Source organism: Phyllobates terribilis, unplaced genomic scaffold (genome assembly GCF_046119375.1).
Source record: "Phyllobates terribilis strain yellow unplaced genomic scaffold, ASM4611937v1 Scaffold_5__5_contigs__length_657084704, whole genome shotgun sequence".
NCBI classification, from domain to species: domain Eukaryota; kingdom Metazoa; phylum Chordata; class Amphibia; order Anura; family Dendrobatidae; genus Phyllobates; species Phyllobates terribilis.
In genome coordinates this window covers 379,282,184-379,294,514 of record NW_027362765.1, presented here as the reverse complement: position 1 = coordinate 379,294,514, position 12,331 = coordinate 379,282,184, and the positions used below count along the sequence as shown (strand labels likewise).

The window sequence follows — 12,331 nt, the reverse complement described above, 5'->3', positions numbered from 1 at the left end:
TTGTGCGGCTGAGATTGAATGTGATAGAAGTGGGCGCTGGATTTTTTCTTGCAAATTTCTATTGTAATCTCTCATAATATACAAACAGCTACATAATTCCAATCTGTAATTTGGGTTTGCAATAGTCTGTAGGCTGCAGAGCGTTACTGTGGGACGTATCGGTACTGAGCAGAGAGATTATACAGGGCAAACTGAGAATAGTGCGGGGAAAACGGGGAGCGGTGGAAACAGTGAACCATCCCCGTGTCTTCATTGTACATCTCTATGGGATATACTGCAACAATGTGGGCACAAAGTAGATCAAGCTGTCTCCTCGGCAGATGTCTCATAGCGGTGCCCCTCACCCAGCCCACATCCTGTTATTATCATCTGTGTATAAGGGGCTTCGTTGACGCACACGGAGGGGATTCAGGAAACTGGTGACACATCGACTGCGAGGGTCCCCGCTATCAGTTTCCTTTAGGTCATAATATTAAATATAAACCATTAGTAATAAGACTGAAGGCGGAATAAAAGAAACAAGGGGAACGATGAGACAAAGGCCAAGGAAGAAAAGATGAAAAGTCAAATATTGTAGAGTGGGAGAGAAAAGTTGAGAAAGTTGAAGTTTGGAAAAAAAGACATCTTTGTAGGTAGGTGGTCTTATCAGACGATCTAAATATACCCAGGGTCAGTGTAAAATAATCTACTGTACGTGATTCTTGTGCTAGGGACATTGGGTAGAAATATAAAAGGATTCTTTCCAGTAAAAGCAGTAGAATTGTGAATTGACATATTGCTTTTGGTGTTGGCACCAAAAAGTCGCTTTTTTGTCAGTGTATTTTGCCATTCAGACTTACATTTTACGCAGAACATTTGTCAGCTTTGTGTTACACGCACTCCGCTAGGTTCAGATAGCGGCAAGACGAGTGTCATGAATTCTTTGGAATCTTGGGGGAACTGTTACTCAGGGCGACCATAGACCATGTGCTGCAGCTTCTCTCAGGCGCACAATAGATTCAATTGCTGACCAGACACATTTGACAAGAGTCTTTTTCAACAGTGGCATTTAATCTGAAGCACGGCCAGTGCAATTCAGGGATATTACAGCAACAATCTTCATTACAGTACAGTCTGAGTTTCTTGAGCAACCGGCTCCAGTAACAATATAGTAGTTTCTTCACAAGGCACAGTATTACAGTCTCTTCAGTAGCATAATTCAGCACAGATTAGATCTCTTAGCAGCACACTTCTATGCATACACAACCACAGGCTTTTCCTTCACAAGGACACAATAGTACACGGCATTCTTTATCCTGCATGTAGATGGAGAGGGGGAGGGTTTGATGAGGGAGATGATCCCTGTGACACAATTTTTTCCAGTCCTTATCTGCCTGCCTGATAATACTTTGCACTACTAGTTCAAGGAGTTTATCTGACCTGTGTATAGTTTCTCTCCTGATCTGAATCCTGTTCAGTCGCCTTCTGTCAGATCCAGATAACACACCACCTTTCTCTTGGGCTTCAGCGCCAGACTACAATAACAAGTTCCCCACAATCCCCCTGGAGCTCTGCTAAAACACTCCCTGTCTCCTGGATGCTGGATGCTTCTGAAGCACAACACTTCCTATCTCTTGTGACTGTGTTAACTCTTATAGTTGCTGGATGCTTTTGAAGCAACAGCACTACTTCTACTTGTCACATTTGCCATATAAAATGGGGGCGAATGAGGAGAGTCATCTCATTATTATTAGAGGACAAGGGAGATAGTAGCTTTATTGAACTGCTAGAGTCTTAGATAAGGCAGGATAGTAATTTTCTCTCTATATAAGGCCCTGTACAAATCTCCCCTGTCACTCCCAGGTCTGGGGAAAGACTGTACTCAATCACTTCCAGGAGACTGTATTAGTCTATTGACTTTTCACTGCCATAAAGTGCACACACTGCTATAATGTCTAGTCTGATCGTGATCTAATTATTGACTGTTCTCACAGTGATTCAGTCTCCCGATGGTCCTCTACCCGAGAACAACTCGGTCATCCTAACATGCAAAATTGTCAATCCCTATGGTTCTTCCACCTCTGTACGTTGGTTACATCATGGAATCCGTGTCCGGCCATCCATCCGAATATCAGAGAATGGGAGTAGACTGCACCTCCATCGTCTTTCTCAAGAAGATCATGGCAAGTGGAGCTGTGAGGTGGACGGTGTTCAATCAAGTATCACCCTTTTGGTGGTTGGTGAGTCATCATCGAAGTGTCTAACATAAATATTATATTATATATTATTTATTATTATAGCGCCATTTATTCCATGGCGCTTTACATGTGAAAAAGGGGTATAATACAAGAACAATTACAATAATCTTGAACACAATGTGACAGCGACTGGTACAGGAGGAGCGAGGACCCTGCCCGCGAGAGCTGACAATCTACGAGGGATGGGTGAGGAACAGTAGGTGAGGGTAGAGGAGGTCATGCAGCGGTATGGTGGAGCGGTGGTTACTGCAGGTTGTAGGCTTGTCAGAAGAGGTAGGTCTTCAGGTTCCTTTTGAAGGTTTCCACGGTAGGCGAGAGTCTGATAAGTTGGGGTAGAGAGTTCCAGAGTAGGGCGGAAGCACGGGAGAAATCTTGTATACGGTTGTGGGAGGAGGAGATAAGAGGGGAGTAGAGAAGGAGATCTTGTGAGGATCGGAGGTTGCGTGCAGGTATGTAACGGGAGACTAGGTCGGAGATATATGGAGGAGACAGGTTGTGAATGGCTTTGTATGCCGTGGTTAGGGTTTTGAACTGGAGTCTCTGAGCAATGGGGAGCCAGTGAAGGGATTGACAGAGAGGAGAGGCCGGGGAATAGCGGGGGACAGGTGGATTAGTCGAGCAGCAGAGTTTATGATAGATTGGAAGGGTGCAAGAGTGTTAGAGGGGAGGCCACAGAGCAGGAGGTTGCAGTAGTCAAGGCGGGAGATGATGAGGGGGTGCACTAGTGTTTTTGCAGATTCATGGTTTAGGAATGTGCGGTCCGGGAGATATTTTTGAGTTGGAGTCGGCAGGAAGTGGAAAGGGCTTGGATATGTGGTTTGAAGGAGAATTCCGAGTCCAGGGTTACCCCAAGGCAGCGAGCTTGAGGGACTGGGGAGAGTGGGCAGCCATTGACGTTGATAGATAGGTCAGTTGGGAGGGTTGAATGAGATGGCGGAAAGATGATGAATTCTGTTTTGTCCATGTTAAGTTTTAGAAATCTGGCAGAGAAGAAGGATGAAATAGCAGACAGACATTGTGGGATTTTGGTTAATAAGGAGGTGATATCAGGTCCAGAGAGGTAGATCTGTGTGTCATCGGCATAGAGGTGATACTGAAAGCCATGAGACTCTATGAGCTGTTCCAGGCCTAAGGTGTGGATGGAGAAAAGCAGGGGTCCTAGAACTGAACCTTGGGGGACACCGACAGATAGGGGGCGAGATGAAGAGGTGGTGTGCGAGTGGGAAACATTGAATGTCCGATCTGTTAGGTATGAGGAGATCCAGGATAGGGCCAAGTCTGTGATGCCAAGAGATGAGAGAGTCTGTAGTAAGAGGGAATGGTCCACTGTGTCGAAGGCAGATGACAGGTCTAGGAGGAGGAGGACAGAGTAGTGTCGCTTAGATTTGGCGGTTAGTAGGTCGTTTGTGACTTTAGTCAGTGCAGTTTCAGTAGAATGGTGCGGTCGGAAACCAGATTGTAGGCGGTCAAAGAGGGAGCAGAAGGAGAGGTGGGAGGACAGCTCAGAATGGACGTGTTGTTCCAGTAGTTTTGAGGCATAGGGGAGAAGTGATATGGGGCGATAGCTAGACACAGAGGATGGGTCAAGGGAGGGCTTTTTGAGGATGGGTGTGATCGAGGCATGTTTGAAGCATGAGGGGAAAACACCAGTTGTTAATGACAGGTTGAAGAGGTGGGCTAGGGCTGGGATGAAGATAGTGGTAAGGTTGGGGGATGAGGTGGGACGGGATTGGGTCAAGTTTACAGGTGGTGAGGTGTGATTTGGAGAGTAAGGAGGAAAGTTGATCTTCAGAAATGGTGGAGAATGTAGTTTTGGAGGAGGAGGGTTGAGTAGGTGTGGGGAGGGGCGGTGGGGACTTTAGGCAAAAGTTTTGTCTGATGGTGTCTATCTTCTGCTTGAAGAATGAGGCAAAGTCTTCGGCTGAAATAAGAGGAGAGGGAGGAGGCACTGGGGGACTGAGGAGAGAATTGAAGGTGTTGAATAGTTGTTTAGGGTTGTGAGACAGGGAGGATATGAGAGATGCAAAGTATGTTTGTTTTGCTGCAGTGAGTGTGGACTTGAAGGTAGTGAGGGACTGTTTGAATGCGATGAAGTGCTCATGGGAGTGGGACCTTTTCCATCTACGTTCAGCAACCCTGGTGGCCCGTCGCAGTTCTTTAGTTAGGCTGGTGTGCCAGGGTTGTCTGTTGATTGTGCGAGCTTTGGTATGCGTGAGGGGGGCAACCGAATCGAGAGCTGCAGCTGTTGTGGTGTTGTATAAAGTGGCAGCAGCATCTGCATCATGTAAGGAACTAATGTCTGTAAGAGGGAGGAGGGATTCAGAGAGAGAGTGTAGGTCAAGGTGTTTGAGATTTCTACGAGGGTATGCAATTTTGTGGAGTGGGGATTGTTTCCCCGGGGAGGAGAGAGAAGAGAATGTGAGTAGGTTGTGGTCAGAAAGAGGGAGAGGTGAGTTAGAGAGGTTAGATAGGGAACAGAGGCGGGTGAAGATGAGGTCCAGTGTGTGGCCATCTTTGTGGGTGGTGTGTGTGGAAGACCACTGGGTAAGACCAAAGGAGGAAGTGAGGGATAGAAGCTTAGAGGCTGCTGAGAGGGAAGTGTCAATGGGGATGTTAAAGTCGCCCATGAGGATAGTGGGGATGTCAATGGAGAGGAAATGAAGTAGCCAGGTGGTGAAGTGGTCAAAGAAAGTGGTGGCTGATCCTGGGGGGCGGTAGATGACAGCCAGTTGGAGGTTGGATGGGGAGTAGATGCGCACGCAGTGCACTTCAAAAGACGGGAGAGTAATTGCGGGCGGCAGTGGCATATGGGTGAAGGAGCAGTTTTCTGAGAGGAGGAAACCTATTCCTCCACCGTGCTTGCCGGTTGGGCGGGGGGTATGGGAGAGGTGGAATCCGCCATACGAAAGTGCAGCAGGAGAGGCTGTGTCGGAGGGGGTGAGCCAGGTTTCAGTGATGCCGAGGAAGGAAAGCTTGTTAGTGATGAAGAGATCGTGAATGTAGGAAAGTTTATTGCAGACGGAGCGAGCGTTCCATAGAGCTCCTGTTAGGGGGATTGGGGAAGCGGGGGCTGGGCGGATGGGTATAAGGTTAGAAGGGTTGCGAGAGTTTGGGATAGATCGGGGGTAGGAGGTGGAAGTGAATGTAGGGATGTGGTGAGGAGGGCCAGGATTTGGAGAGATGTCGCCGGCAGTAAGGAGGAGAAGAGAAAGCGTTATTAGGTGGGAGCAGGAGAGGACATGAGGTGGCTGTCTGTGTTTGGAGACAAAGGATTTTATGTTGTGGAATAGCTCTGAGGAGGAGGTGAGATGGGTGGGGAGAATGGAGGGAGAGATGAAGAGTTCCTTTCCAGGTGTAGGGATTAGGGGTGGTTGTAAGAAGTGAAGGATTAAGGGGGTGAGAGTGAAAACAAAGACAAACATTGTTTACTGCGACTTAGTATCCAGTTACCTTCAGTTCACTTCATATTATTCAGAATTAATTCAAATTTCAGACACTTCAGCTCATGGACACTTAAGTTGAGGGACACAGACTGTAGTCTGACACAGACTCCTAGTTCTCAATATATGGCCTACAGAATGCATTCAGCTGTGAACCAGAGGGGAGTGGTCTGTGCTCATCTTGATCAGCTGATTAAGGATACTCAAAGGTTCTGTAAACAGGGTCATAAATGAAAGTTGGGGGTGGATAGTGTAACTTGGGTCACGTACCATTAGTATATAGTAGGAGCAGAGAGATATAGGGAAGGCTGCATGGAAATCAGGATGGCAAAGTTGGGTCACGTAAATCTCATTTATGATGCTTTTGGGTGCCCCTATACAGTGGTGGCCAATAGTATTGGCACCCCTGTAATTCTGTCAGATAATACTCAGTTTCTTACTGAAAATGATTGCAATCACAAATTCTTTGGTAGTATTATCTTCATTTAATTTGCTTGCAAGGAAAAAAAACAAAAAGAATTGTCCTAAAGCCAAATTGGATATAATTCCACACCAAACCTAAAAAAGGGGGTGGACAAAAGTATTGGCACTGTTTGAAAAATCCTGTGATGCTTCTCTAATTGGTGTAATTAACAGCACCTGTAACTTACCTGTGGCACCTAACAGGTGTTGGCAATAACTAAATCACACTTGCAGCCAGTTAACATGGATTAAAGTTGACTCAACCTCTGTCCTGTGTCCTTGTGTGTACCACATTGAGCATGGAGAAAAGAAAGAAGACCAAAGAACTGTCTGAGGACTTGAGAAACCAAATTGTGAGGAAGCATGAGCAATCTCAAGGCTACAAGTCCATCTCCAAAGACCTGAATGTTCCTGTGTCTTCCGTGCGCAGTGTCATCAAAAAGTTTAAAGCCCATGGCACTGTGGCTAACCTCCCTAGATGTGGACGGAAAAGAAAAATTGACGAGAGATTTCAATGCAAGATTGTGCGGATGGTGGATAAAGAACCTCGACTAACATCCAAACAAGTTCAAGCTGTCCTGCAGTCCGAGGGTACAACAGTGTCAACCCGTACTATCCGTCGACGTCTGAATGAAAAGGGACTGCATGGTAGGATACCCAGGAAGACCCCACTTCTTACCCCAAGACATAAAAAAGCCAGGTTGGAGTTTGCCAAAACTTACCTGAGAAAGCCTAAAACATTTTGGAAGAATGTTCTCTGGTCAGATGAGACAAAAGTAGAGCTTTTTGGGAAAAAGCATCAACATAGAGTGTACAGGAAAAAAAAGAGGCATTCAAAGAAAAGAACACGGTCCCTACAGTCAAACATGGCGGAGGTTCCCTGATGTTTTGGGGTTGCTTTGCTGCCTCTGGCACTGGACTGCTTGACCGTGTGCATGGCATTATGAAGTCTGAAGACTACCAACAAATTTTGCAGCATAATGTAGGGCCCAGTGTGAGAAAGCTGGGTCTCCCTTAGAGGTCATGGGTCTTCCAGCAGGACAATGACCCAAAACACACTTCCAAAAGCACTATAAAATGGTTTTAGAGAAAGCACTGGAGACTTCTAAGGTGGCCAGCAATGAGTCCAGACCTGAATCCCATAGAACACCTGTGGAGAGATCTCAAAATGGCAGTTTGGAGAAGGCACCCTTCAAATATCAGGGACCTGGAGCAGTTTGCCAAAGAAGAATGGTCTACAATTCCAGCAGAGCAGTGTAAGAAACTCATTGATGGTTACCGGAAGCGGTTGTTCGCAGTTATTTTGGCTAAAGGTTGTGCAACCAAGTATTAGGCTGAGGGTGCCAATACTTTTGTCTGGCCCATTTTTGAAGTTTTGTGTGAAATGATCAATGATTTGATTTTTGCTTCATTCTCTTTTGTGTTTTTTCCTTGCAAGCAAATTAAATGAAGATAATAAGACCAAAGAATTTGTGATTGCAATCATTTTCAGGAAGAAACTGAGTATTATCTGACAGAATTGCAGGGGTGCCAATACTTTTGGCCACCACTGTATATCCAAGACTCTTTAGTTAAGTTCTTTAAAGAAGGTTTTCCCATCATTGATAACATATTGATTGGGGCATGAATGGGTTTCCGACCTCAGGGAGAAAACCTTATCTTGACTGATGCTATCTCCATTGGGCCAACAGTATAGAGTATCCTCTAGTTGGCCAAAACCCTGACACCATATTGGGCACCAAGGTCCAGCAGGAGACAATCCCATTTGGAGCTGAACTATGGACCCAGTTATTTGCCATTGGATGGTTCAAGGAACCTCACTTACCAATTTATTGTCTTTTTCAGGTATCACCCGTCCGGATCCTATCTTGCTCTACACTGGTGTGGGTTCTTCTGTCGAGCTTCCTTGTAACATCACACATTTGCCCAGGGAACAACAACTGAGTTATCATTGGAGCAAAGATAAAAAAAGCATTCATGACAACAAACAAGCGCTGGTCTTAAATCCCGTGAGACCAGAAGATGCTGGAACTTACCGATGTGACACCACCTATAAAAGCCAAAGACTGACCAGACGGATCGAGCTGAGGGTGATCCAAGGTCAGTGGTGGACTCTTTATACCGGGTTGTTTTTGCCTTCTAGTCCACGTCCAATAACTAAGGCGATGGATACAGTTCCTAGAGAGGTTCATCTCATGAACACATATTCTGTTGAGATCACATTAATTAGTGGATGTGTTGGTGTGGTCCATCGTACAGACACATCTTCTAGATTGGTTGGTCTCAATGATACTTGTTTTGAGGGGGGGGGGGGGGGTTTGAGCATCATTTTTTTTTGCACATTCATGTTGAGAATGCCGTCCAATAATAGAGAAGATCTGAGCAGAGCGACATATGTTTTAGGGAAAAGACTCATTTCTCCATTTTAATTTTTTGATTTTTCTAAGATTAGGAGTCCAGTGGGCGGTTCTCCTGGACTCCTAAACTCAGCAGGAATCAAAATCAATCTGCTCCGCTCCCCTCGCTCTGTAACGGACCTGTCATCTCCGTGTGCTTTCTTCCTTGTATACCTGAAACTTGTCTTTTTGGTCCTCAGTGTCACCCGCTGGTCCTACGTTCACCAAAGAAGGTTCCTACCTGCAGATGCTGTGTAGCATCAATGGTTCAACCGGGAAAGAGCGCTTTCACTGGACAGGCCCAGCTCTTCCAGACGGACAGAGAAAAGTCATTAAAGGAGCCTTTGTGGATCTGTGGGACGTGCAAACACAGGACTCCGGGGCCTGGACCTGCTCGGTTTATGATGTAGATAGATTACTAGGAGAAGTGGAGCATTGGGTCTATGTGCACGGTAAACCTGATGACTATTATTACTACTGTCACCTTCACTGTCTCTACTCCTCAGGGGCTGTCCGCCATTGTCCCTCTTATCTCTGCTGTCCAGCGTAGCATCTTCTTACCCTACTTTGATCATCCTCCATTGTCTCCCAGGTTCTGTCTTCTTTACCTTCTCCTATCACAATCCATTATCAACAAGGTCTTCTCCCCATATCTCAGTGTATATCAGCCTCATAACCTCATACATTTTCTCTTCTTGGTCGAAGCATCTTTTCTCTGCTTCCTGCACCGCCACACTACTACCTACTACCTTCATTACTTTATCTCCTCCAGCTTCGTATCTCACCATCTTAATATTATTTTAGCTGCTCTGCCTTCTTATCTCACCATCTCCTTAATATTATATTTCCTTTACATTTTTATCTCATCATCTTCTTACAATAGTATCTCCTTTAAATTCTTATCCCAACATCTTCTTATTCTTATTGTATCTCCTCTTATTTCCCTAACCTTTTATTATTATATCTCCTTTTCCTTCTTATCTCTCATCTTAATATTATTTTAGCTGCTCTGCCTACTTATCTCGCCATCCTCTTATTATTGTATGTCCTTTATTGTCTTATCCCACCATCTTCTTATTCTCATTATACCTCCTCTTATTTCTCCATTGTCTTATTATTATATCTCCTGGACCTTCTTATCACACCATCTTATTATCTCCTCTGCCTTCTTATCTCACCATATTCTTAGTTTTATATCTCCTCTACCTCCTAATGCCATGATCTTATCGTCTCTTCCTTCTTATCTCACCATCTCCTTATTATTGTATCTCCTCTGCCTTCTTCTTATTATTGTATCTCCTCTGCTTTCTTATCTCGCCTTATTCTCCTTATTATTGTACCTCCTCTGCCTTCTTATCTCGCCTTCTTCTTATTATTGTACCTCTTCTGCCTTCTTATCTCACCTTTTTATTATCGCATCTTCTTTGCCTTCTTATCTCGCTTTTTTATTATTATTGTACCTCCTCTGCCTTCGTATATTGCCTTTTTATTATTGTATCTTCTTTGCCTTCTTATCTCACCATCTTATTATTATTGTATCTCCTCTGCCTTCTTATCTCGCCTTCTCCTTATTATTGTACCTCCTCTGCCTTCTTATCTTGCCTTCTTCTTATTATTGTACCTCCTCTGCCTTCTTATCTCACCTTTTTATTATTGTATCTTCTTTGCCTTCTTATCTCACCATCTTATTATTGTACCTCCTCAGCCTTCTTATTTCACCTTTTTATTATTGTATCTTCTTCGCCTTCTTATCTCGCTTTTTTATTATTATTGTATCTCCTCTGCCTTCATATATCGCCTTTTTATTATTGGATCTTCTTTGCCTTCTTATCTCACCATCTTATTATTATTGTATCTCCTCTGCCTTCTTATCTCGCCTTCTCATTATTGTACCTCCTCTGCCTTCTTATCTTGCTTTCTTCTTATTGTATCGCCTCTGCCTTCTTATCTCGCCTTCTCCTTATTATTGTACCTCCTCTGTCTTCTTATCTCACCTTCTTCTTTCTATATCTGCTGTAACATCCTCCTCACCTCTCTTCATATTATAATCTCCACCATCTTGACACCTCCCTGTACATGCTCCATTACGTTTCACTGACTCCTGTTATTCACTTTCTCAGCTGCCCAAACTGCAGATGTCGGTGCGTTCACCTCTTGGCGCGTCATCCTCCCCCTGTTGGTTATATTTGTGTCCTGCCTGGCAGCCATCGCTTTTATAGCTTTCCGTAATCACAAGGTAAGCAGTTAAAAAAAAGCAAAAAAAAAATTAAGTGCTGAAAATTATTATTTGCATCTAATACATACATATACTAGTTGTACCTTATCTTGAGAATGGGACCCCATGGCTCGCTGCTGTGTTGGTCGTAATCCCCATCCGACCACCTCTTCACTGTGTATAATAATAGTACCAGCGCTAGTAGTGCCCGTATACGATTTTGCAAGCCACATATCAGTGCCATTACGATAGAGCCAGCTATCGCCATCTGAATGGCTGCCAAGTCATACTACATTTATACTGCGGTTCTCCCTGGCAAAATCAGCTGCATATGGGAATGTTGGGAGTGATGGACTTTCGGTGCCAATATAGTAGTGCCATTAACAGTTCCAGCTCTAGTAGTGCTGGTTAACCCTGTCAGCTATAGTATTGCCTATGAAGGCTCTATGCACATGACATCTTTTAAACTCGGGCGAACCCATGAGGAAGATGTTTCAGGATATGTCGGTACTTTTTGGTTTTTTTGCATCCTTTTTGGTCGATTTCCAGAGCGCTCGCTTCATCGTTTTTGAACGGCAATGTATTTTCGAGCATTTTTCCATACTTTTTCGGACATCTTTTTTTTACTGATGTTTTATGGTCTTTTTTTTCTCTATGCATCACTGAATAATCCACTAAATTAAAAACGCTCCAAAAAAAATGCATGAGCGTCTTTTGAGCCTTCCCATTGAATTGTAATGTAAAGTACACTGCAAGAAAACGCCTGAAGAATGGTCCGCTCACTTTTTTTTTTTAGCCACTTGGCTTCTTTGGAAACCTGAAGCTGTTAAAAAATGCTCAATAACTTGAATGTATGAACAGCGAGTCGTTTTTAGTCGTTGTATATGTTCAATCTTTTGAGCGTATTTGCGGCACTTTTTCAGCAGGTTTCAGGCTCAATCTGCCTGGGGAAAAAAAAGTCATGTGTACATAGCCTAAAAGTCTCATCGCTAATGCCTTTTAGTATCCAGAGCGGTCAATACTTTCTGTATATAGCCTAGTCGACGCAACCCCTTTAATTTGCCATCTGCCAACACTAAGCGCAATCGGCTTTCCCACCCTTCCAAATGATTACATCGTCACATCTACGCCGATCATTAATCTTATCTCTCCGCTAACACTTTTGTCTTGTGTTTTTTCAGAGGCGATTGTCTCACCTGGCCGCTCTGACTTCTATAGAAGTTTCTACAGTCTCTCCGCCCAAGAAACTTTCCGTCTCGGAATGACACCAACCTTACCCGTACCCTGGACCCCTAGACCTTATCGCGTCGCACCGACCACCCCCTGTGTTCAACTTGCTTACAATTATGTAGGATATTCCCCCACATATGGTGGAGGATGCGGGCTGAGATTGTATTCCTGCAATATGTTGTATATAAAATATTTTCAATTTATCTCTGTAATTTATTTTTATTATGGTTCTTATCTACCTTTAAAGATCAATAAAAAATATGAAATACATGGTAATAGTTTTATCATCAACTTCTAAACCGCTAATACAAAGGAACCAATATGGTGCATTTCTTGTTGCCACTTTTGAAA

The 12,331-nt window shown here is 44.2% G+C and overlaps 1 protein-coding gene across 1 annotated transcript in view; it reads left to right on the top strand.

The window, feature by feature from the left end:
* Positions 1 to 12,130, top strand: part of LAG3 (lymphocyte activating 3) — a 33,943-nt gene extending 21,813 nt beyond the window's left edge. The window contains exons 4-8 of the mRNA XM_073681301.1: positions 1,974 to 2,219; positions 7,985 to 8,239; positions 8,736 to 8,987; positions 10,656 to 10,771; positions 11,932 to 12,130. Of these exons, the coding sequence (XP_073537402.1) occupies positions 1,974 to 2,219; positions 7,985 to 8,239; positions 8,736 to 8,987; positions 10,656 to 10,771; positions 11,932 to 12,015 (953 nt within the window). The 3' untranslated portion in view covers positions 12,016 to 12,130. The remainder of the gene's footprint in view (positions 1 to 1,973; positions 2,220 to 7,984; positions 8,240 to 8,735; positions 8,988 to 10,655; positions 10,772 to 11,931) is intronic.
* The last annotated feature ends 201 nt before the right edge of the window (positions 12,131 to 12,331 follow it).